Below are 23,846 nucleotides of genomic sequence, written 5' to 3' on the forward strand. Positions count from 1 at the left end.
ATGTGGAATGTAGTCTGTGGCACTTTTACACTGTGGATTTTGAATTTGGTAAGACCATTGCATTCTCACTTTCAAACAGTAGCAGGCGAACACAGACATGGGTATTAAGCTGTGGGGAAGTAGTAATAGTAATAGTTCTGGGGTGCAGTGCAACAGTCCATCATGCTAGGATGGTTAAGCAGTGACCTCTGCTATATTTTGAGAAACACATCCCTGGATCGTTGCAGTTCAAGCGTGTCATCCTGCTCACACTTTTAGACAATATTGCTAACTTTGTCTCAAGGTCCCTCTTTAGATTTTGTCACCAGGATTAATTCCAACACCATCTTTTGCTCATATTTTCTCGTGTGCCACTCCCTTTTTAGGCCACCCAAAACTACATCTCTCCAGCTGTGTGTCTTTGGTTCTGTTTGACGATTGTCTATGTTAATGTGAGGTCCAAGTCTGTCTGGTGTGTCTTAGCTAATTAAAGCTGAATTATTGATACTCTAGTGAATTATTCAGAGGGGATAATTAGATATAGAAAACAATGGTAAACACAGGTACATCCGCATAACAGAAGAGGAGAGAGAGACATGAAATGGAGAGGGAGAAGGGGACGGTATGGCCTTTATTCCTCTGGCTCTTTGCCAGCCCTCTCACTCTCTGTGCCTCCCCCCTCCTGTTTCCTTCCCTTTCCTCCATGTTTATATCATTCACATCACTCCTAGCCTGATGTCTCTGTCCTTGACTCTGCAGTGTTCATCTCTCTCTCTCAGCTTCACCCCTTTTCTGTCCCTCCTTCCTCCCTTTCCATCATTCCATCCTTCCCCACTCAGCTTCTTCCTCCCTTACCTCCTCTTTCTCGCCTGTACCTGCTCTTTACTCCTCTCCTCTGTGCCGCACCCATTAGACTTTTTCCTTCTCCCTGTTGCTATGACATTAGCTAGCTGTAGCAGTGTCAGGCCGGTCTTGAGGGATGAGACTAAAGAGCTAAGTCTTGCTCTTTTCATTTAATTACTCCTCCTTCTCTTTCTCCACACCTCCCTCCCTCCTCCCAGTCTTGTTCCCCTGTATATCACACCCTTCCCTACTCTCCCTCCCCTTCTTTGCTCTCCCATCCTAATGCTTCTTTGCCTATTCCTTTTTTTCCCTACCTGATCCTACCTGTCTCCATGCATGCATCCTCTCCCTCATGTTCTTTCTTTCTCTGTCAAAAAGAGAAGGAGGAGGAGGAGTAGGAGACTGGAGGGACATAACATCACACCCACATCATTCCTATGAAACAGTTTGGATCTTGTGGGATCCTACAAAACTCCATCCATTTGCCTCTTCCTCTTGTTTTGGTGCAAATCCACATAAAGTGAGTCTACGGATTGTAAGCGTGTCGCTAAATCCAGCTGTGTGCACACGTACACATGCACACTGTGGTTCTGCAAAGTGTTGTGTGTGTGTGTGTGTGTGTGTGTGTGTGTGTGTTTCTGTGTGTTGGCCTAGGCTTGACCTTGATTACCACGGTGACGGTGAGACTCCTCATTAGTGCTGGACTGGAGGAAACAGTTGGGTAATGAGGGAGCAGTATTGTCCTTAGGCACACAAACACACACTCATACATACACACACACACACAGATGCCAATGCACCACTTTGTATTAGTGCTTGCATGCACCTGCTGACACCTGCGCTTATGCAAGATCTCATACATAAGCCTCATGCACAGACACACACACATGCTCGCTCGCACACACACTCTTTTCTGAGTACATCTCAGTCTCATGGCCCCCCACTCAGTTGTCTCGCCTCACCTTCTGTTTAGTGTTTTTTCTCTCCCACACACATTCTGCCTCTACCCCCCGTCTCTGTCTTCCTCTCTCTGTTCTGCCCACCAGACAGACCTCGCAGACCTCGCTGCCCACTGAGTTCCTACGGGCCTCGAACATCACAGTGTCGCCCTCTGGTGGTAGCGTTCACACGTCTGAGGGAAATGCCTTGAACTTTCCAATACGGAGTTTCATGAAAAATCATATGTAAGGCTACACTGAAAGATCAAAGTAGAAGATGTGACTTTTATTTAATTTGTGTCATATTTAATTGATTTTAAATTCACAGAAAAACTTTTTGTTTCAATTTTTATAGCAGTTGTTCCCTGCTGTATTTATCCTAAAAAGCCTATTGTGGTTAAATGAAGATTTTTCTCTAGAGCAGCCCAATCAGAGTGCAGGTCAACACGTTCCTTTCACACTTGACTTTCTTTGTCACTGTCTGGAATGAAAAATCATTTGTTTCAAAAGATTGACCACCAATAATTTTGAGTTGTGTATCTGCCCCATTTGTATACTGTATGTGTGCCATACGAGAATCTAAAGCTTTGACAGGCCTAGCAACAATAACTTAGAGTGGTGGGGTAAATGGTCAGTTCCTCTATGGTTCTGTGTCAGATGTGTGCCCGTAAATCTAAATGAATTGTCATATGATGTTGAGGCTGTTTCAGACATTATATTGTAGAGTTCATTGTATAATCGCACCTTCTGCTTGGCCTTGGTTTATAGTTTTTCCACAACTGACCAGGTCTTCCCTTCACATTCACATAATGTAAGCTGGTTGCAGTACACATACAGTCAGCCAGGATCATTTTATACGGTGTGCACAGACACATACTTCTCTTGAGCTATGCACTGTAAATAGATTCTACTTTGTGTCTATGAGCTCTCATACCTATCTGTAGCTCTACAATAAGAATGAAAGTGAGAGTAAGAGTGTAATGGAGTTGGGTGGAGAACAAAGAGGCTCTGTGGTCCTTGTGGCCTAAGTTCACTGACGTCCCCATTGTTTGCTTCTAAAGGCTCCAATTTGCTTCATGCACCAGCCGTCCGCAACGAATCAAGTATACATAGTTGGCGCGCTCTTGTCCTTGCACTTTCATGAAGAGAGTTGTCATAGTTTTGAAAAAGAAACACTGACATGCTGGTGTTAAGATCCTCCTTTTGCCTTTATGTAACTGGAAGTTAAGTAAATATCATATCATATATCAAATATGTGTATCAACAACAGTCTTTTGGGTCAGTTTTAGGCCTTTGTAAATACAGTAATTTGAGGAGCTTACTTAGTAAAGGTCCATTTTAGAGGCACAGCCAGATTTGTTAAATAACAGGACACTGGAACATTACGACATCAATTGTATACGTGTACTGGCTGTAACTTCTGCAATGATTAAACTGATGAATGAATGAACAACAATTCCTTATAGCAGCTTTCCTCCTTTGATGTATCTTTCCAGCTTCTTGATATACATGTCATATCAGTAAACATGGCTCCTAAATGGCAGTCGAAACATCCATTTTGAGTTTTTTCTTTCAACATATTTCATGGGCTCTTAGATGTAGAACCTGGACATCCGTCAGAAAAACAGATGGATGTAATCTTTTTCTTTGAAGATATCATGACGGTATGACTCTTAAATATGATTTTTGCTTTTCAAGAAGACATTGCTGGCACTTCACACAGAGGCACTGACTGTGGGGACCTCTGATCACTTGGGATCCTGGTTCCGTGCCCAGTCAGTTAGGTAATCCATCCATGTGGAGGAGGGAGAGAGCCCTGAAGAGAATAAATTATGATTTGTAGGAATTTTGAGACAGTGAGTTTCAGATGTCTTTGTGGTTGTTAAGAATATAGTTTAGGTCTCCTGGTTTTAGCCACAGGTATAATGTATCTGGGTATAATTTGTGGGATATTATTGTATGTTTATTCTACCAAGAGGGAACATGAGATTGTCAAAGAGTGAAGACGTCTAGAGCATGCAAAGAAAAGATGAGGAGGGTGCCCGGATAGATTTACCTTGTAGAGCTGGCCCCCCACGTACGAAGCCACATGTCACTCAAGCCGCAAAGCGTGGCCCATGGGTGCAAATGTAACCTGTGGCCCTTTGCTGCATGTCATCCCCCCTCACTTTTCCCTATTTCCTGTCTATTTTCAGCTGTCCTATCTGATAAAAGGGAACATCCCCCCAAAGAATATATTTTTAAAAATAAATAAAAGAATAGAGGAGAAAAAGAGGGGCTTCATGTTATGTGGGTACATAACCAGTGTTGAGCCATAACTCATTACTAGTAATAATATTACAGTAATACCATTACTTTGCCTAGTAACTAGTAGTAGTAGTAGTGTAACTAATTACTAAATCATTTCAGTCATAATATTACAGTTACCCTCCCAAAACATAATTAGTCATTTATATAGAATGGAAACAAGTAATGGAAATGCTGGAAATACTGGATTACTTTGATTTTAACAAATAAACCTGTAAAAAGTCTGAATTTTGAAGAGAAGGGGCACCCTTACCAATTCGGTGGGGAGTGTCAGAAAGTAATATAAGTACTAGTGTAACTAATTGCTGTTGGCATGGAGTAATGACCAAAGTTATAATATTACTTTTGAAAAGAGTTATAAATTACATCTTTTGAGTTACTAGCCCAACATTGTGCACAACAACACTATGTGCCTAGACTGACACATTCATCATCATCTGCTAATGAAGGACTGGTTGAAATAAAATCAAAAGGCAAGTCAGCCCAATCCTGTGATCTCTCCTGGCTGGCCTCAAGAGACTTGCATTTGTGTGAGTGTGTGCATGTATGTGTGTGTGTGTGTGTGTGTGTGTGTGTGTGTGTGTGTGTGTGTGTGTGTGTGTGTGTGTGTGTGTGTGTATGTGTGTGTGTGTGTGTGTGTGTGTGTGTATGTGTGTGTTGCCCGCATGTGGGGTCAAAAGGGTGGAGAGCAAGGGGCGACTCCCAGCAATAGGAAATCTTTGATTGGTGCTTGTTGCTGCCCCGACACGGTTTGATTGGCTGTCAGGTCCAGCAATCAGAACAGTGAGCAGGTAGGGGAGGGTCTTCACTCTGCTCTGTTGCTAGGTTACAGGTATACCCAATAGATGTGGAGATATAGAGATAGAGTAGAGATAAGGATGGGGATGGGTGTGGATCTGAGCCTGGATCTGTGTGTGTGTAAGTGTGTGAATGTGTCAATGTGTGTGTGTGTGTGTGTGTGTGTGTGTGTGTGTGTGTGTGTGTGTGTGTGTGTGTGTGTGTGATTGTCAGCATCAGGGAGGGTCGATAGGACTGAGGGTCAGCAGGGTGGAAGGAAGAGTGAGACAGAACGGGAGTGACAATAAATGAGAGATACAGAGGGATTTGTTGAAAGTGAGAAGGGAAAAAAAGCTGGTTTATTGTGTTTTAGTGCAGAGTCTTGTTCATACAGACAAACATAATTTATCCACATTCCAGCAATCCAAACTGACAGCTTATCCAAACAATTGAAATGGACTGAATATGGAGAGATCTTAAAATGCTAGAATTTTCTTGCTGTTTCATTTTGTTGTTTTTAAACACAAATGACACCAGATTCTTCATTTTGGAATGTTTGTACAGGACCCAGATAACCTCAATGTCACATTTTCCACGCTGACTTTCTCAGAATGTACGGGTTAAGAGATGTAATTATGGCCGCCAGCAGATCCCAGGCCTGTGGTTGGTTTGTAATTCATTAAAGTGCTGTTGTATTAATCACAGACTGCTCTAGACAACACTGCTCTGAGAACAGCTGTTCAGCTGCACTTAGATTGCAATCATAGAGCGGTCAGTCGCCACTAATCGGGGTCATTTATCAATCCGAAAGACCACACACACAAATGTGAACACACTGAAATGCACACGCACGCGCGCACACACACTGATCGATGGCTGGGCTAGGCCGGTAAGAGGGATTGATGGGCGCTTGGCTGGTGCTCTTTCGCGTGTGTTTGTGTGAATGTGTGTGTGTGTGTGTAAAAGTGTGTTGGCATGAGCAAAGCGAGGGTAGGGAGCACACAAAGGCTAAACATCTGTAAAGATTAACCTCCGGTTGATTACGATGTGTGTCTGTCTTGTCACTTAAAAACTACTTTTGCTGCACAATAAATCATGGACCTTTTATTTTACATATTTTAGACAAACTGTACTTATTGGCAAAAGTTTGATTAAACTTTGAGCTTTCTGCGAGCTTTTGACCTCCAAACATACAACTGCCTAGGTTCACAGAGATGTTTACATTTAAGTGATTTATCAGAAAAAGTTTTAATACTATTGCACAACCACTATCAAGAGGAAGTCAAACAATGTCATATGTGCCTCGTAGAAATCACTTACACCCCTAAACCTGTAAAGTAAATGCAGGTCTCATTTCGTCAGCCTCTTGAATTTGTTTTCAAGTAATTTTATTATGGAGATCTGTGTATTCCACAGTTTACACAAGTTAAAATTAGGATTTCCAGGCCTAAACAAACATTTCCTTAGAGATTGCCTCTGGTGCACTGCCCCAGGGTCTGTTTGGAGTTCTGAGCTTTCCTTAATGGCACTTTGGCATTGTTGGGGGATGCTGTAAATGTAACACAACATCAGCCGCTCTGAACCTTTTACTCTGGGGCTGGAGTAAGTTTGATCCAACAATATATCAGCTGTAAGTTATACAGCCTCTGGTCCTCTGCAGTGAAACTGCCACCTTCTTTAGAAAGTACCGGACCTCTGCTAATACCTGAGCCACACTGTGAAAAAGACAACATAAGAGACGAGTGTGGATGCTTCTGATGAGTGGATCTTGTAAACATTCCCTACACTTGTCCTGACTCCTCCATGTTGGTCAGGCCAAGAACATTTGGCTGTCTGGGAAAGCTGTCAGACTGCTGAGAGAAAAAAGAACGAAAGGGTGAGACAGAGAGAGGAGAGAGATGAGCAACGGGGGAGGAGGAGGAGGAGGAGGAAAAGGAGGACCTTCGCTTTATTTCAGTGCTGAGCTGATTATAGAGTAAACAACGCCCCCTAATTCGTAACTTCACTCCTCTAGTTTTCCTCTCTATCTCTGTCTGTTGTCCCACAAAATACTTCCACACATCATTCTGGTTTCCACTGCTTTTCTGCCAAGTCTTTTCTCTAAATTTCTACTCTTGTTAATTCTCATCTGTCACTTTCAAATTGTCAAATTTTTACCTACGACTTCTTTTCCCCATCACCTCTTCCCAGCTGGTTATCACACATTTTGTCTGATTTAACTTCTCTGCTCATTCTGTCTCTATTTCCTCTCCTTTTCCCATCCTCATACTGCTGATTCATAATCTCTGTTTGGACAGAAAACAGAGGGATGGAGCTTCTGTCCTGATGAATAACAACCGGAATTGGGAGAGATAGAGAGAGAGAGAGAAAGCGAGAACGGGATACGGAGGCAGCCTCCTTTGCAAACTGTCTGTCTGGCTGGCACTGAGTCTCTCGGTCTATCTGCCAGACTGTCAGCGACTGTGTTTCTGTCTGTGTCAACGCTCTTGCCCTGAACCAAAATTTCCACAGATCATGCGGTCAGGCTAACCAGGTTTGGCTTACTACTGCTATTCTTAGGGCCGTGCCATCCAGAGTCTGTTTAAATAATATGGCCTGCACTCTGTTGTCTTTTGTCTGTCTCCTTTTTCCAACACCTGGCCCTGTCTTCACTCTCGCACATTTAGAGTGCCTCTACCACTTAGCATAATGAAAAACGGAAAGAGATAGAGTAAGGGGGGGATAGGATACTAATGGAATTGTAAGAAAAAAATTGAGGGAGAAGCAAAAAGAGCAATGGAAAAGAAACAAGGAAAGCAGAGAGCAGTGGAGAAGCAGATTATATGCCAACAAGGACGGAAAAGGAGATGAAGGAAGAGCACAAATATGGAGAGGAAACTGAGAACTGGTCGACCGAAGTGCACTAGTGGGGGTCTGACTCAAAAGTAGGAAGATTTTCCCGCAGATAAGAGAGTAAGGACTCAGTGTGGCATTGTGAGGAACTTGCAAAGGGCCTTTCCTTTCCATGCCTCCTCCTCTTCCTTTCACTGCTGCATTTTTTTTTTATTACCGTATTTCTTTTAGGGGTCGAAGACAGTTGATGTGTATATGGGCCGGACTCGAGAGTTAAAAGCCAAAATGACCCAGGCTCAGTGTGTGTGTGTGTGTGTGAGAGAGAGAGAGAGAGAGAGAGAGAGAGAGAGAGAGAGAGAGAGAGAGAGAGCGAGTGTGTAGTTTGGCTGACATACTGTGATCAAAAATGTAGGTCAAAGATGAACAATTTGCAAATGAGGTGGAGAAAGCAGGGAAATAGAAATAGAGGGTGAGTGGGACAGGACTACCAGGCATGTATGTAGTTTTAGAGTGACCATTTTTAGAGACCACTCTATGTAATGAGCTGAGCAGGGTGACAGGAATGGGGCTGTGTCACTAAGTCCTGCACGGCTTAAATCACACTGGCATCTGCCTTCAACACACACAGACGCAACCTGACAGTGTCTGTGAACATGTGTGCCTGTGTGTGTACGAGTGTGTTTGAGCAACCGACAGGGGACAGAAATAGGTATGAGAAGGTTTAAATATGACAAGGCCTCCCTCCTTTCATGTGTTTACATTTTGATAAATCTTGTTTGCCGCATTTATTCCCTTCATCCTCTTCGCGTATCCTTGATTAACATAATTGGGCAATTGCCTCGCTCTTCAGGACGTAAGCAAATAATTTAATTCACTTAATAAATCTGTCTTAATGCTTAACCTTAATTGCAGGTCTCTCCCTCTTCCCGCTCCTTCTGCTCGTCACCTTTTCTCCTGCGAGAGTAAAGCAGCAGAGAGGGAAGGTTTGTCAAGGGTCATAAATGTCTTATATATTTAGCTTCCCTGAATGTTTTGAATAGCTCTGCTTCATGCGCCTTCATAAATTTCAGATAAATTTACTGTTTTATTTTTTGCCAGAGCCATATTCGTAATCCAAACACAAAACTTGGTTTTCTTAGAGCTTGGTGTGGGAGCATAAAGGCACAATTTGCTGCTGATGCGATTAAATAAAACGCTGTTAAAATTTGTGGTGACGTCTCCTCTTAATCTCTCTCTCTGAAGTGTGTCGAATTTTTCAAATCAGCCTTACTATTGTATGAGCCCGATTCTCTTATGACTCAAAGGGTGAATGAATTGGTGGGTTACACAGTACGAGTGAGTCACTATCAAAGCTATATTTGTGCGTGGATGTGTGTGTGTTTGTTTGTGTTTGTGCTCATGTGTGACTGTGTCTGCCCTGCCTGCCTGTGGATGAATGTGTGCAACTGTGTGTGACGTTAGCCAGCAGTAGCAGGGTTATGAATCAGATCAAACACACACATAGTGACACCAGATCAAACACACACAAACACACACTGCCAGTGGTGGACAGAGCTGAAGGGCCCCGACCGGGTGTTACTTTGATCCTCACAACAACATCCGCTCTTCCATTCCAACACTGCTTTTCTGCTGCTCATCTGTCTCACGTGCCCCCCCAGGACACTTACCCAGGACTCAAGTTACTCCTTTCAGATCCTCAAATAGAGCTCGGTGTGCCTTCAAACACAGAGGATCCTCCTGTTGCAACTGGACACTCAGCGTGTAGGATCCAGATTTGGAGTCTGCAGATGTGCTTCAGGTCTCAGAGGGAGGGTTGTGGTTAGTGTCAATGGCTGTGAGAGTAATAATAACTCAGTTATATAGGCTGAGTTGTGAGCATGTATGGTTATTTTGTTTGATGATGAGCCAGATGTGACTATATGGCCCTGGTTGCACTTTGCAGAATGTGCTAATGTTTTCTCTTCTTTAATATCTGTGATAATTTACTGAGATGTAATTTGCACCATTATTCCTTCTAAAGGAGATTTACTCAAGGAAGTGTATGAATTGACTGAAATATGAGATCTTACAGCTACCAGTAAGAGATCTTCTCAGTTTAGTTCTTGTTGACTAGTTTGAGTTACTGTGAAGCAGCAAAGTCATATCACTTTGACAACATAAAAGATGTGTAGGATTTAGTGGCATGGCACCTAGTGGTAAAGTTGCAGATTGCAACTAACTGAACAAACTCTCTTGCGTGTGTATTTGATGACCATGGAAAAGAGGATGGGCTGTGAAGGAGAAAATACGGTGGCCACGAAACAAAAAAAATGCGTACGGTTCTCATGACTGCCATGGTTTACTGAGTAAATTAATTTAAACTTATGGTAACCAAGTGATGCAGAACAACTAATAGTATAGCATAGGGCAGGTTGACTGTGCTTTTAAGACATGACAAAACATATACTGTAATAAGCTTAAGTCAAAGGTCTCACCTTTGGCATTATTAATGGAGAAACCATTGGCGTATGTATAAGACAGGCAGGTAGTGTTTTTCACCACCATGTTGTTTACAATATTGTCTCGACTATATGCAAATGATCAGAGGTTGCGGAGGCAAGGAGACTAAAACCAATAAACATGGAAATATATAATAGGAATCTATATGAACAAAATCAGCCGTGACCTTTTCAGCCAGATGTGTAATGATACTTCGAGTGTGTGATGTGAAACTCCTTTATAATCAGTGAAGATGATGATAAGATGCAGAAAGCAACTGTGTCAGATTTAAGTGTCTCGTGAGGGGAGCGGAGCTAATAAGCTAAATTTTAACACGTCAAACCCAATAAAACATCTTCAGGCTCATCACCCAAAGGAGCACTATGAATTTACTGTAATAAGAGAACAGCAACTAGCAAAGCAGCTGATGCCTCTGCAACAGAACAGACAGGCTGTAGAATGATAATCCTAAACTAGCATTTACAGAAGAAATGGCAAAAATTCATAGCAGCAGAAGGCGTGACATTCTATCATCTCCTGTTTCACCTTGAGCTAAGACACACCCGACCTGTTGTTTACTTACCACATGTGTTAATAGCGCACAATGCTAATATAATTATATTTCAGTATTAAAAGTAATCCAGGTGATTACTTGGTTTCAATAACTAATTACCAAAGCATCAGATTCCATGATGCAGATTTGGCAACCCCAAATTTACAAGGCCAACAAAAAATCCGAAAGAAAGAAGAAGATGAAGTTTCGACTTTAGTCTGATATTCAAGGTTCATCCTCAGTAACCTGTCATCAGTTTCATCAGTTTTCCCCGTACAGTATTTGTTTGGCAGTGCAGGATAAAGCTTGACTGATGTTGCCCAGGTGTTGTTACCTCGATGCCTGAAGCTATAAAAACCTTGAGTGACTTGACAGTAGACAGGAAAATAACAAGCTGAAGTTAGGGGCCGTCTTAAAAGTGCATGCAAAATGTCCAAGACAATTTTTACACAGCTTCTACATTAGATTCAGTATAGACTTTATTTGTTTTTCTGAGATACAGTTAATTCTTCATCATTTCAGATAAATGGTTAAAGAATGTTATTTTGTAAATTCCAACCTCTTCTTCTTGTGTAATTGCAGTAAGATGCAGTAATACAGAAACAGTAACTACGTATTACACCGCTACGCACAACATGTCATCATGGCTGATCTTTGCATTTAGATTATCTCTATGTGGCCCTTAGCCCTGTCTTAGAATAACCCAACTAGTGTTGGCACATTAAGGCTGGTAGTGTACTGAATCTGAATCTGAATTTCTCTCAGTTGTTCTGGACACAGTGTTTGGACAAGCCTCCCTGTAATCCCCTCGACTAGGACTTGGCTTCTCCTGCTTTAGAGGAGATGAAGACAATGCTTCTCACTATGGAAATGTGTGCAGACTCTTTGATGCTTTATTCACTTCGGCTTTTCAAAGGACGTGTCCAGTTCTTCACTCACACCTTCCCCTCTCTCTAACCCTCCGCCCCCACTATACCGGCTCTGATCGATCCAAGCATGTCTCCCAGTCCCACATGTCATCTTTTTTCTTTGACACAGCTCTCCTCTCCCCTCTGCTTGGTATTCTGGAGTGGGAATGCATGCACCATCGCAGATCCATCAGCTCCGATCGGAATGCCGCACCACGGCTCGGGGAAATGGAGGGATGAGAAGAGAGAGAGAGGTGGAGAGAGAAAAAGGGAGTAGGGAGGGAGCAAGAGAGAGAGGGCAGGTCAGTGGCTTGTCGACATCCTTCCGGGACCAAAGCCTCAAACTGATGGGGAGAAAGAGAGAGGGAGAGGGAGAGGAAAAGAACAAAACTAAAGGCTAGAAAAGGAGCTTCTTTTTTTTCTGTGGGGCCACTTTCATTAATATCCATTTTCTTTCAAATCAGCCTCTCTTCAAGGAATAAAAAGAGCATACAAGTTCTTATACCCCATTTCCTTTAGAGCTCAAAGGATTCAATAAGTAGTATGTACTGAGATTTTAAGAGTCTGAGTGCTTTCAGAGACTAAAACTACTCTCATATTTGTTGACACAAAAATCACCAAAAGAAAACACAAGAAAAGACATTCTCTTTTTGTCGTGGCATGGTCAAGTTAAACCTAAGAACAAACTCTGACCGCTTTTCGGCATCAAGCTTTTGCTTCCTCTGAAAAACCTCTTAGAGCTGTGAAACCTCTTAGATAATATTTTCCATCCATCCATCCATCCATCCATCCATGAAATGTGTTCGAAAGCATGACTGTACTCATGTAATAATGTGCAGTGCTTGTAGGCCTATGTCTGTCTATAAAATTCATATCAGTTCAGGTTGTAGATTAAATGTGATGTACAGTATACTCCTACAGATGTAATGGCCTAATAGAGTCAGCCATTTGTAGCTGGTCATTGTGCCCCAGGGTGGGATTTCTGACTCTTTCAGCGCAGTACAGTCTACACACATCTTTTCATTGCACATTCCTCTGTAATGTATACTGTATTTTTTTGTCATTTTTTTTCCTCTCTACAACTCGCTCATCATCCCTTACTTCTCCTGTCAGAGCAAGAGGGAGACGCAGACAAGCGCTGATTGTATCGATGTTGTCTCTCTTCTTCATTTATCGCTCTCTTTTTTTTCGCTCTTCCTCTCCAAATCCTCTCCATCCTCTCTGTGTGTTCTCCCCCATGACTTTCCTCTACAGCAGTGCGTTGCCTTGGTAATTACCAGTTGTCTTAAACAGACAGATGGAATAAGAGAGAGTGACGGGCAATTTTCCCAGTGCCTGTTTTCCCCGTGTATGCATGAAAACTCCTTTTTGTGCGTGTGTCTCTTCTGTATGCATACTTCCTCGCCATCTCTTCAACTGTCTCTTTCCTCACTCCCCTTCTCCCTGTGAGTTTGCATTTGTGCACAGCTCGTGTGTATTTGTGTGAGTGTGTGTGTGTGTGTGTGTGTAAAGGCAGACGTGGGGAATTACCTGACAGAATGTGTTAGTCCAGGATGGGAGTGGGACAGTCTCATCTCCTGCTGTTGTGTTGGCCATTTTAGATGCCAGGTGTCACTCCGGACCTTTGCGAAGGCCCCAGGAGGGATCACTGCTGTCCCCTTCTCTTGTCTTTTCTCCCAGCATGCCCATAACACAGCAGTGGAGTAAAGAAAAGGAACTCTTTAAACTGTCAGGGAAAGCTAGGATGTGAAGAGGAGGATGGAGACGAGAATGATATGAGGGACTGACACGCATTAACATGATGTCAGAGTTCACCTACGCACATTCATGTCATCCAATTAATTTTCCACACTCTCTTTCAGGCTGGTATGATCAGGATGGAGCAAGAAGAGTTTTTTATCGAGCCGGTGGAGAGGGGCGATGGAGTGATAGAAGAGGAGGAGGCGGAGGGAGGTGGAAGAGGAAGGACGCACATCGTCTATCGCTCCTCAGCCGTAAAGAAAGCGCCCATCGGCAGCACAGCGGCAGACTACCACTCCAGAGGTCAGTCTGTGGCTCCCACTGTGCCCCCCTCGACTTTTATGCACCCTTCACTGGATGATTCTCATGCACACTTTAGCACTCTGCTCTGTTTAACTCCATCTTCTCCAGTAGCCACATGTGGAAGTGATTTAATGCCCTTGAAGTCCCTCTTCATTTACACACTTAATTTAAAGCCTATATAAGTATAAGTATTCATCTAAACTTTTTGTTGTCATTAATGTACTCTGCAGTAAATCCTGAAACACTATACCGAAAATAACAAGCATCTTAAACCAATCTTCCCTCATCCACACCTGGTTATATAATCATATCAAACTATTGTATGCAAAGACAGTGAGTCACAGCGTGAGCATACCCTGCTGTCAAAAAGATTACACCTACTCACACTCAAATGCATCCTCCTGTCACTGCACTAATTTTCCAGTGGTAAAGGAGTGACATATGGAGACATGCATGTTTGACTGGTAAGGTAGCAGCCTTCTCTCTTTTATAGAATTATATGCTGCCTTAACAATTAACAGCTGGCACTCAAGGCTTTGGTTTCTCTTCATGTCTGCCTCCATTTTCCACTCTACAGATGAAATAAATGAACTGAAACAACAAGAAGGGCTATTATTTTAGAGGAAGCATAATACTTAGACTTTGGCATAGCATGTAGGCTCTAGGATTAAAGGGAGGGAAGGCAAATGTGTATTCAAAAAGGCTTTAATACCCAAGGTCTGAACATTATCACTCAAGCAAAATTATATTTCATCATAAAAATCCATCTATTCATCTGTTTCTCATCTCGTATTACTCCCAAATCTTATTTCTTTACAATTAATTAACAATTGTTGAACTTGCTTCAAGGAATTGTCCTTGAGTCAAATGAATTAATCTTCATTTAATAGATAACACTTGCATGTAGTGTCACAGTTTATTATTACTCACTTATTAGTCTGCAACTTATGTCAAACTTAAATTAATACACCGACCATAGAAAATTCCATATATAAGTTAAGTATATGAGGAAACCTGAAGCATGAAGTGTATTCAGTATCTGCAGTAAGATAAATGATAAATAATATTAAGGGTTTTATTTAAATTGCTATGCTGCTTATTATTCAGTTCACCTAAAATATTCAAAGATTCAGGGTTATTTTATTGTCATTTACAACGCAGGGTTGTAGAATGAAAAATATGTAGTTCCCTTTCTGCTTCTTCTGAAAATGAAATAAAAATGGATTAACGAGTCGTAAAAATAGAAATGACTAATTTGTATGATACACTGTTGAGGAAGATGAGGAGTAAGAACAATATATACAACCCAGGAAAATTTTTTATTTTTGCTGAGAAATTACATCTACCTGATTTTATTTTATTTTATTTTATTTTATTTTGTGTGTATGTGAAGTTTTTGAAAAGGTGTAAAGAAAGAAAGAAAGAAGAAAGAAAAAACAAATTCCCTGAAACACAAGATTTACATTACATTATAAAACATTACTGCAATGCATGCCTCAGGCTTGTGTCAGTAGAAGTGGCTGTCCAATCACCATGATTGATCTGATGCCTACAAGTCAATCAATCGTGACCCCGACCGGTGCAAGAGTCTGCATCTCAACTAATCACCAAAGCAAAAAAATATTCTCAGAGAATCAAGTTTCCCATGTTGTACAGGAGCCGAGTCGAAGCGCTTTATAACGAGTGTATCGCAATAGATGTGATCTGTGTCTTCCTATTCTGAGCAGTTGACTCAAGAATGTCTAATAATATACAGAGAGAGAGAGAGTTTCCATAGGAACACCCAGTGAGGACAGACTGCATTAGAGTAACACAGATCTGCACCCACTGTTACTGATACCTGGCAGTACATCCACATACATACACACACATGCACCAACTGAAAAAAAACCTATACAGAAAGTCGCACACACACACACACACACACACACACACACACACACACACACACACACACACACACACACACACACACACACACAGGATGTAACCACACGCGGCTTACACAACTCCCTTGATCATACATTTACACTTCTGAACACACATTCATGCACACAGACACACGCACACACACACACAACACGTCTCACTGCTCCTTGTTGCCTTTGAATCCTTCTTTCTAATGAAGAGTGGGGTGCAGATCAATAGCGTAGGATAGAACAGGCCACAGTGTGTGTGTGTGTGTGTGTGTGTGTGTGTGTGTCTGTGTGCGTGCATGTGTGGCGTGGGCATGAGTTCTGTGGTCGTCTGGCTTTGAGTGCTGGGATTTTCAAGGCTAAGCAGACAGACAGACTGACAGACAGACAGACAGACAAGCAGGCATGTGCTGTTCCCAGCAGCATTTGATGTGAATCTCTCTCTCTCTCTCTCTCTCTTCGTTTCTCTTGTCTTTTTCCTTTTTATCTTTGTCTTAGCTATTCTAGACCCAACATTATGTAAACACAGGTTTACCTTCCAGTTGTTACATCATGTCACTGTAAAATCACAGCCACACGGACACATAGGAAGCACATTATAGATCCTACTGCCTTTACACTTCTTTTCCCCTCCATTCTCCTGTTGAAAACCAAATCCGATTCTTTCCTCTCCTCTTTCATCCCCTCATATTCTCTTTCTCAGACAATCACTCCCCCTTGTAGATCAATCAGGGACATTAGCAAATTAATTAATAATCAATCAATCATTTCTGGAGATCTCCTTCGCCAAGCCTGCTTAATTCACAGCCAGTTATTGAATGCTGGACTCATTTCCTGGCTAAAGACAGAGGGAAGGAAGTTATATTTAGCAAGGTAATAGAGGAGCTCAAAAAGGAGAGAAAGAGAGATGAAGAAAGAGCGAGATTGATCGGTTTCTTACACCATAAGCTGAGGAGGTGTGAATCAATGTCCTAAGTGGAGAGAGCAAGCTTTATTATTAATGTGGCACATTCGTCAATTAATCGCTGCGGCAATAGAAAACGAAGGATTGCCATTCATTTTTTGCTGGGGCGGACAGAGCTCCATCCTTCAATCTGTCTTTTCTTTGCCCCTTATAGTTTCATTTTATCTCCCTCTTTTATCTGTGATTTTGATCAATGTCCCTCTGTTCTGCTAATTGTATTTCCTGTTCATGGTCTCTTGCTACCTTTTTGCCCCAAACAAACTCTTGTCTTGCTTTCTGGTGTCTGCAGACACCCCCACTGTGAGGGTGGGGTTTAGTATTTTGTCTGTCTGTGTGGATGTGTTGCTTTAATTGTGTGTATACAAGCATGTGTATGCATGCCATTGCAGTGCTGTGTCCAGGGTACTGAGACATGCCAAAACAGATGGACTACCACAGGGCTTTTTCCCATAATCCCCCTCACCTAGTCTGCTGGACTAAACTCCCACATAAATGCATAAAACTCACCTTTTTATGTGTTATAATTACGTTATAAATAGATGTTTTCTTATTTTTGTCTTACTATTTACATATTTGAGCATTACAGAAGTATCATGTTGGGCTGTTATATTTTGGTAGCAAGGTAACTGTCATTCAGCTCTGTTCTGAACTCGTATACACAATAGGTTATAGAATTGCTTTACAAACATGTAGTCCTTTGCAACTGACTTGTTTTCATTGACATTTCAGAGATCTGTATTGTTCTCAGGGCAGAAAGGCTCCCTGCAGCCTCTGGGGCAAAGCGATTGCAATTAGGTGGTGGACTGGGCGGAGGACTGAGGCAGCTACACAGGACCCCATGCATCTGCGCAAAGCCAGCATTCGCTTTACCCCTCAGGCGCTGCTGTTCTTGCATGTTTTGTCATGTACTGTATTGTGCTTTACTGTTCTGCTGATGTGAGTCGCCGTTAGGTTTGCCACATCGCACAGCCCGATACAATGACACGTCAGCTTGGGCCTGAGCTGAGGGGAAGTTGGAGAGGGTCAGACAGAGGTCAGTGGTGGTAGTCACTGTAGCTTAATGTCTGCCTCTTGCATCCAGAAAATGAAGGGGGCTCCCTCGAGAACCCACTCTCTCTCTATCTCTCTCTGTCTCTCTCTCACTTTACTCCCTCCTCCCTGCTCTGTCTCTGCTGGTGTGACACAAGGATAGTCATACGGTGCAAGGGTTTTCAAGAGGAGACTTGTGACTAAGCACTTAGAGATGTGAGCACACACACACACACACACACACACACACACACAAACACATAAATGGCCTGAACTCTTCAGGATGTAACAGTGAGTCCCAGAAGATGATTTTCAGTACAGCATGCCTCTTGTTTGAATCCCAAATAGCCATCTGAAAACGCCAGAAAGGTGACATTTTTCTGATGTCATTATGAGGCTTATTTAAGAGATTGTGCTAAGAACATTCTTAAGAAGAGAAAGAAGGAAGAGAAGAAAGAGATTAACAGTACATTTATTACTAAAATGTCCGTTGCAAACATCCAGTTCCACTGTCCTACTGTGGTTGCACATTGATGGGCGACTTTTCTGGTGTGCTCACTTTTCCTTTTACAGCCAAATACAGTGATTTTCAATAGATTAACTTGTTTCCAACCTGTCATGATTGTTTGACCACTATCTTTGTATTAAACAGGACATTTCCTTTAATTGCAAATTCATTGCATATACACAAACAGGTTCCTCAAAATACCTCTCATCTCCTTTATAACTGCCAGATGCATCTTTCCATTTCCATTACCTGGCCCAGTTCCCTAAAGTAACATGTTCCCATTCCAACACAGTCTTCCCATTCACCCCAAAGCAAAATTGGCTGTCTAAGCCCTAGTATGAATGAAATCAGGAGCCGTGTGTCCTGAGTGCCTTTAGGCTGCTTTTTAAAGCTCTAAAACCAGTAGTTTTAGAGGAGAATTCCTTCACCGTATATAGCCTATGTAAACAATGTAATTTGCCATGGCTTGTCTGAGTCTGAGCATTTTTAGCAAGAAAAACCCAATGTTTAGCGGCAAATTCTAGAATTTGGAAATATAAACTTCAGTGAACCATTATGGTGTGGATAAATATGGGCTGTAAAGCTGAAGATAGCAGTCCAAAATGTAAGTATAGCCTATCCAGGAAAAGAAGGTGTTAATTGGAAAGCATTCAAGTAAGATTTCCACAGGATTCAGTGTGTGAAAATAAATGTTTCTTTTATCAAAAACATTTTCTGCTTGATTTAATTCCCCTAACAGAAATTGTATAATGCGTTTTGTGTCCATCAAATAAAATAGGTCAAAGGTACCAGTCTAAGATGAGCTGGTGAACCAGCTCTGGCCACATTGCTGCAGCAGCTGCCGCTTATTTCAAGTCGACAAAGCAGCGGCACCATACTCACAGCTTGCATTACTTACGGAAGGTGTGTTTTATGTATGTAATAATGTGTAATGCTTTATTATAATATGGGTGTAATATTGGGCAGTGGGTAAAACACGCACTCATGCAGCCAAGCAGAAACATACACACACGAAAGATCAAACACATACTCAGGCGCAAATACTCTCACATGTGTGCTCTGTACACACACACACACACACACACACACACACACACACACACACACACACACACACACACACTGATACAGTATATATGTGTGAATGAGTGCTGGCCCAGGTGTGCCTCTGGGAGGAAATTACAGCGTTAGGAGGGGAAGTATTCCAGCAGCCAGCTGCTTCCTCTCTCCCTCTCTGTGTCCACTGGCTCTATCCCTGGGGAGCACGACTGGCTTTTTACCACACTCAGCATATGTGTGTGTGTTTTGTGTGTGTGTGTGTGTGTGTGTGTGTGTGTCAAGCATTCCTGCATGTATGTGTGCTTCCCTGTGCACTCACAGGTTTTATTTCTTGCCTGTTTCACTCATGACTGATTGACAGCTTTGGTGCGTCCACCGGTGTGTGAGTTTGTGTTTGGACGTGTGCCGGCGCTGTGTCCCTCTATGTGTGTTCTCCCTCTGGCTCGTCTGACTCTTCACCTGCTAGTAAGCTCCCAGCAGGCCCTCCATTGAGCCATCACTCAGTGTGCCACAGTGCTGCCTTTAAACAGAGCAGGACTCAAGGGATAATAGCAGGGTGCGGCTGACCTCTGCTCCAGTCTGCAGCCACCGCTGCCGCACCGACCCACATGCAGTCTGTGTGTGTGGGTTTCTGTCTGTCTGTGAGACAAAGAGTGAGTGAATGAGGAGAGGATGAGGCGGAGAAGAAGAGAGGGATGAAAGGGTAAAGTGTTATTACAGCCTTAGTGATTGAGAGAGCATCACTATAATCATGGTGATCATAGTGTTTTGACAAGATTAGCACCTTTCTGAACCTTGGTGCTGCTTCTGATGTTGTGTTCATATTTTCATTGCCACGTTCTTGATCCAGTATCCAGTGAAAAAGTGTGTGTCCCTGAATTTTTCTATTTATGATGAACAGTGATGATCCTGCATAACATGGGTTCAGGGAAAAAGGTTGTGATTGTGATTAACAAAGCGATAGTTCCCAATCCTGCGTCGGAACCCCTCAAGATGTCACACGATGATTACCTGTGTAGAAAATACTGAACTAAATTCTTATAAATATGTTAATTCATATGTTAATATATACTTTTTTTATACTCAGCCCAGTATCTTTTGTAATTACGTGCATGATGGACAATTTTGAACCTCCACGGCCAATGTTCAGTGCCAATGCAGGAAGCAGTGTGTGGTAGCAGTTGTAGAGGTGGAAAGTAGGGGTCTTTAACCATACTTTAACCATTGTTTATATGCCAGAACAATATTTCCCTAACTACACCCTTCAATTCTGCTCGCTGCCTCCCTCTCAGCATTCAGAAACCTGCAAAGGACAGTGACTATTGCACCTATCTAGAACCAGTGTTTCGTTTGTGCCTTCTGGGCTACTGTAGGTGTATGGTTAAACATAACGAACTCCATGCAAGTTAACCCGCAGCATCTGTAGATTAAAACAGCTCATTCTAAGGTAACAAAAACATAATTACTCTACTCAGGTGATTATACACACATGAAAACATACCATTACTTCCATCATCATCATCAGAAAGTAGTAAATCATATTTTAGATTTAATGTGTGCATACAGAAGCTGGATTATGAATGTGCAATAGTATAATATAGTATATAGTATCATAGTATCTAAATCTTGATATATTAAGGCTTAAATGCAGGTAGAACTGTGTGACTACAATTAATCGCAACAGACCTCCCTGGAGGTGGCCAGTGTTCTGTGTTAGCATCAGTTATGTAACCAGCCAACCTAAGGGACAGAAGCTCATGGAAGATGAGATGGCGTGTGACTTCCTTCCTCCCACTACTGTCACAGTGCTGCAAACACACTCTATACACATGCACACACACACTCGTGCTGTGTTAAATCTGGCACTCCTCAGAGAAGTGTGGGAGCCACAGCCATCGCTGAATAAGCTACCTTGATGTCCACGCTTGAGCAGGAAAATTTGACATTGTTTTCTAATGTTACAGCTTCTACACAGATGGTGAAAAAAAAACCAAACAGAGGTTTTTTCTGTTTATTTTGGCTGATTATAGCACCTCTCAGGGCATTGATGGTGATCTCCTTTTAGTTTAGTTGTATCTGTTGGGCGAGGACAACTTGCACCTTTATCATCTTTGTAAGTACACAGGGTTTAGTGACTCCCAGCACATCTCCACCCAACAGCACCCTGAAATGAAGTCTAATCAGCCAGAATAACTGAAGACACCTGTGTGGGCTTTAAACTGTAATGTAATGGTCCCTTGTATGAGCAACCACTCACTAAAACACAGTGTAGGTTAATGTAGTAATGTGTGTTTAAAGAGGATGTAATACTATGGCAGCTGATTCCGAGGTTAATGGAGCCTCTCATGTGAACAAGGCTTTCATCGCTCTGGAGACCCAAATACATTCACCACTATCACAGCAGTTTCCTCATTCTGTGTGTCGGTTTGTTGCGTGTGTGCAGTAGTTATCTACTTCAGTGGGGAGTGAACATGTTCATCAAGTGCAAAATCATTAGAGTCATGGTGGAGTCTGTGGTTTTTCCCTTTTAGGAGTATGTTTGTGATCAAATCTATGTGAACATTTTTTCAAAGCCAGAAACATGAAACAACAAAAATGTGGCAAGACGTTCTAATATCATATCTAATTTGACAGATGAATCTTAACTCAAAGACCACTTACTAGTTTTTTCTGTGGCTTTCAACCGTATGATCTTCATCTGCTGATGGCTGAGGTGTCACGAAGATGGAGCTGTTGGACATGCAAGTTCAGTAGCTGTTATGATTTCATCCACAGCACCGTTTGGACTTCTTGACTTTGTAAAATTGTAGTAGCTGCTGACCTCTCATGTCAAAAGATTGTTCCCCAATGACAACAAAGCAAACTCCATCTGCTGATGAAGAGCATGCGATGTAGAAATAAAATAAAACTCACTAAACCCGTCTTTGTTAGTCTTTTGACAGTCTTTCCAACAATGACTAATGATAGTTGATAAAAGTAAAAAAATTAATTCAGAGTAAGATGTAAAAATATTTGTAAAAAAGGCCACAACGTTACCATTAATCCTTGATAATAAATGCACTTGTCAAAGTATATCCACTAAAAGTGGTAAATGGATGTATTTATATAGCACTTCTCTGACGACCACTTACTCTTACTTTCAGCAAAGTTTAAGAGTAACCTTTAAGAGCAGTTCTCAAGTGATCACATGCTTAATTATATTAATTACAGGCACGTTCAATCTGAAATGGTGTGTCATGGGCTATGAGGTACATAAATGTGCAATCAGAGTCCTGGATTTACTTCACATTTGTATCCATATCCATGTTCATGTTGTCCTTTATTTTAAAAATCTTACTCAGTGTTATGCAAAGGTAATTGCTATTTAAATTTTTAAAATTTTATTTGTGTGAAATCCTTTATATGTTCACTTGTTTGTTTGTTTGTTGAATCAGTCTAATATATGAATATATAAATAGGAATACATTTTAAAAGTGAATTAGGAACATGTAAGATTGTAAGGAGTATGATAAGTCAAGACTTTTTACTTAAAACTTTCTTTCTTAAATTTATTTCCAAAAATCTAAATTTGATCAATGCATCATTCCTTCAACTGTTAAGAAAAGAAAAGGATATTTCTTGCTGACCTTATAGACAATTTAAGCTTTCTTGTCCCTAGCTGGAATACAAGCTTAATATTTAATCTTCACAGACAAAGACAGAATATGTTGCTATTTGTGTGCACAATGGCAATAATGCACAGACAATCTATGTAGATTGTCAAAATGAAGTAAGCACCTCATGGCTGCTGTCTGATTAGCCGAGTGATGTGTGGTGGTGGGAGTTGGTTAGGCTGCAGTTCATTTGCTGTTGCGCACCCTAGGGAAGTTTAATTGAATAAAACACTGCTTTGTGCTTCTTCATTCAACAATGGCTATAATACTAGCCATGAGCACTGAGGACAGACGCACTAATCTATGGCTCAGACAGTCAGTAGGTTAAAAATGGGTAGGACAGGTTATGGATGGATGTTTATTTTATCTGAAATGTGATGAAGAACTGTTGGAGAGAGAGAGAGAGAGGGGGGGCAGGGAAAGATAAATTCCAATCCTCTCCATCTTCCTGTGTCGTCAGTTCTTTGCTCCCACTGAGCTGCCTGATATGTCTTGTAGCATTAGTCTGATGTGTTCAGATTTAGCTCAAATAAAAGAGGAGAATGGCTGTAGAGAAGAGAGAATGGAGAGAGGGAGGAGAAAACAAGGCCTGCTTAGAGCTTAGCAGGAACTGAAAATACACATTTGTCATAGTGTTTATTGGACCCAATGAACCGGAGTGACTGTCAAATCCAGATGGGTCATGTCCGTACAGTGTTGATCCCTGACCTTTAATGGCGTGTGTGTTTGTGTGGAGCAATTACCGTAACACAGTGGTGGTAGGAGGCAAACTGCAGGCTGGGTTATTAGTCTTCATTTTTCAAAGCTACAATAATCTAATGATGCTTTTTAATTGTGTTTTCCTCATCTCGCAGGCTCTGTTCACATCCTGTATATAGTGGCTGCAGCAATATGATTTAGTCACTCTGGGATGGATGAAAGCCCATGCATTGCCATACATGGCCTTTTATCCATACCATAGTTTATTGCAATTGGATATAATACATTGAAATTTAATTTACAATTCATATTGTCCAAATTATTGTTGATGTTAAAGCAACAATAAATATTAAATCACTG

At 41.7% G+C, this 23,846-nt stretch overlaps 1 protein-coding gene across 2 annotated transcripts in view; it reads left to right on the forward strand.

Annotated features, from left to right (window-relative positions):
• The window catches only part of LOC127374363 (A disintegrin and metalloproteinase with thrombospondin motifs 2), a 105,925-nt gene that overhangs the window by 35,520 nt on the left and 46,559 nt on the right, over positions 1–23,846 (forward strand). For both annotated transcript variants that reach the window (XM_051419573.1, XM_051419574.1), the window contains exon 3: positions 13,478–13,658. In XM_051419573.1, the coding sequence (XP_051275533.1) occupies positions 13,478–13,658 (181 nt within the window). The remainder of the gene's footprint in view (positions 1–13,477; positions 13,659–23,846) is intronic.

The sequence above is a fragment of the Dicentrarchus labrax genome, unplaced genomic scaffold (genome assembly GCF_905237075.1).
Source record: "Dicentrarchus labrax unplaced genomic scaffold, dlabrax2021, whole genome shotgun sequence".
Classification (NCBI taxonomy): domain Eukaryota; kingdom Metazoa; phylum Chordata; class Actinopteri; family Moronidae; genus Dicentrarchus; species Dicentrarchus labrax.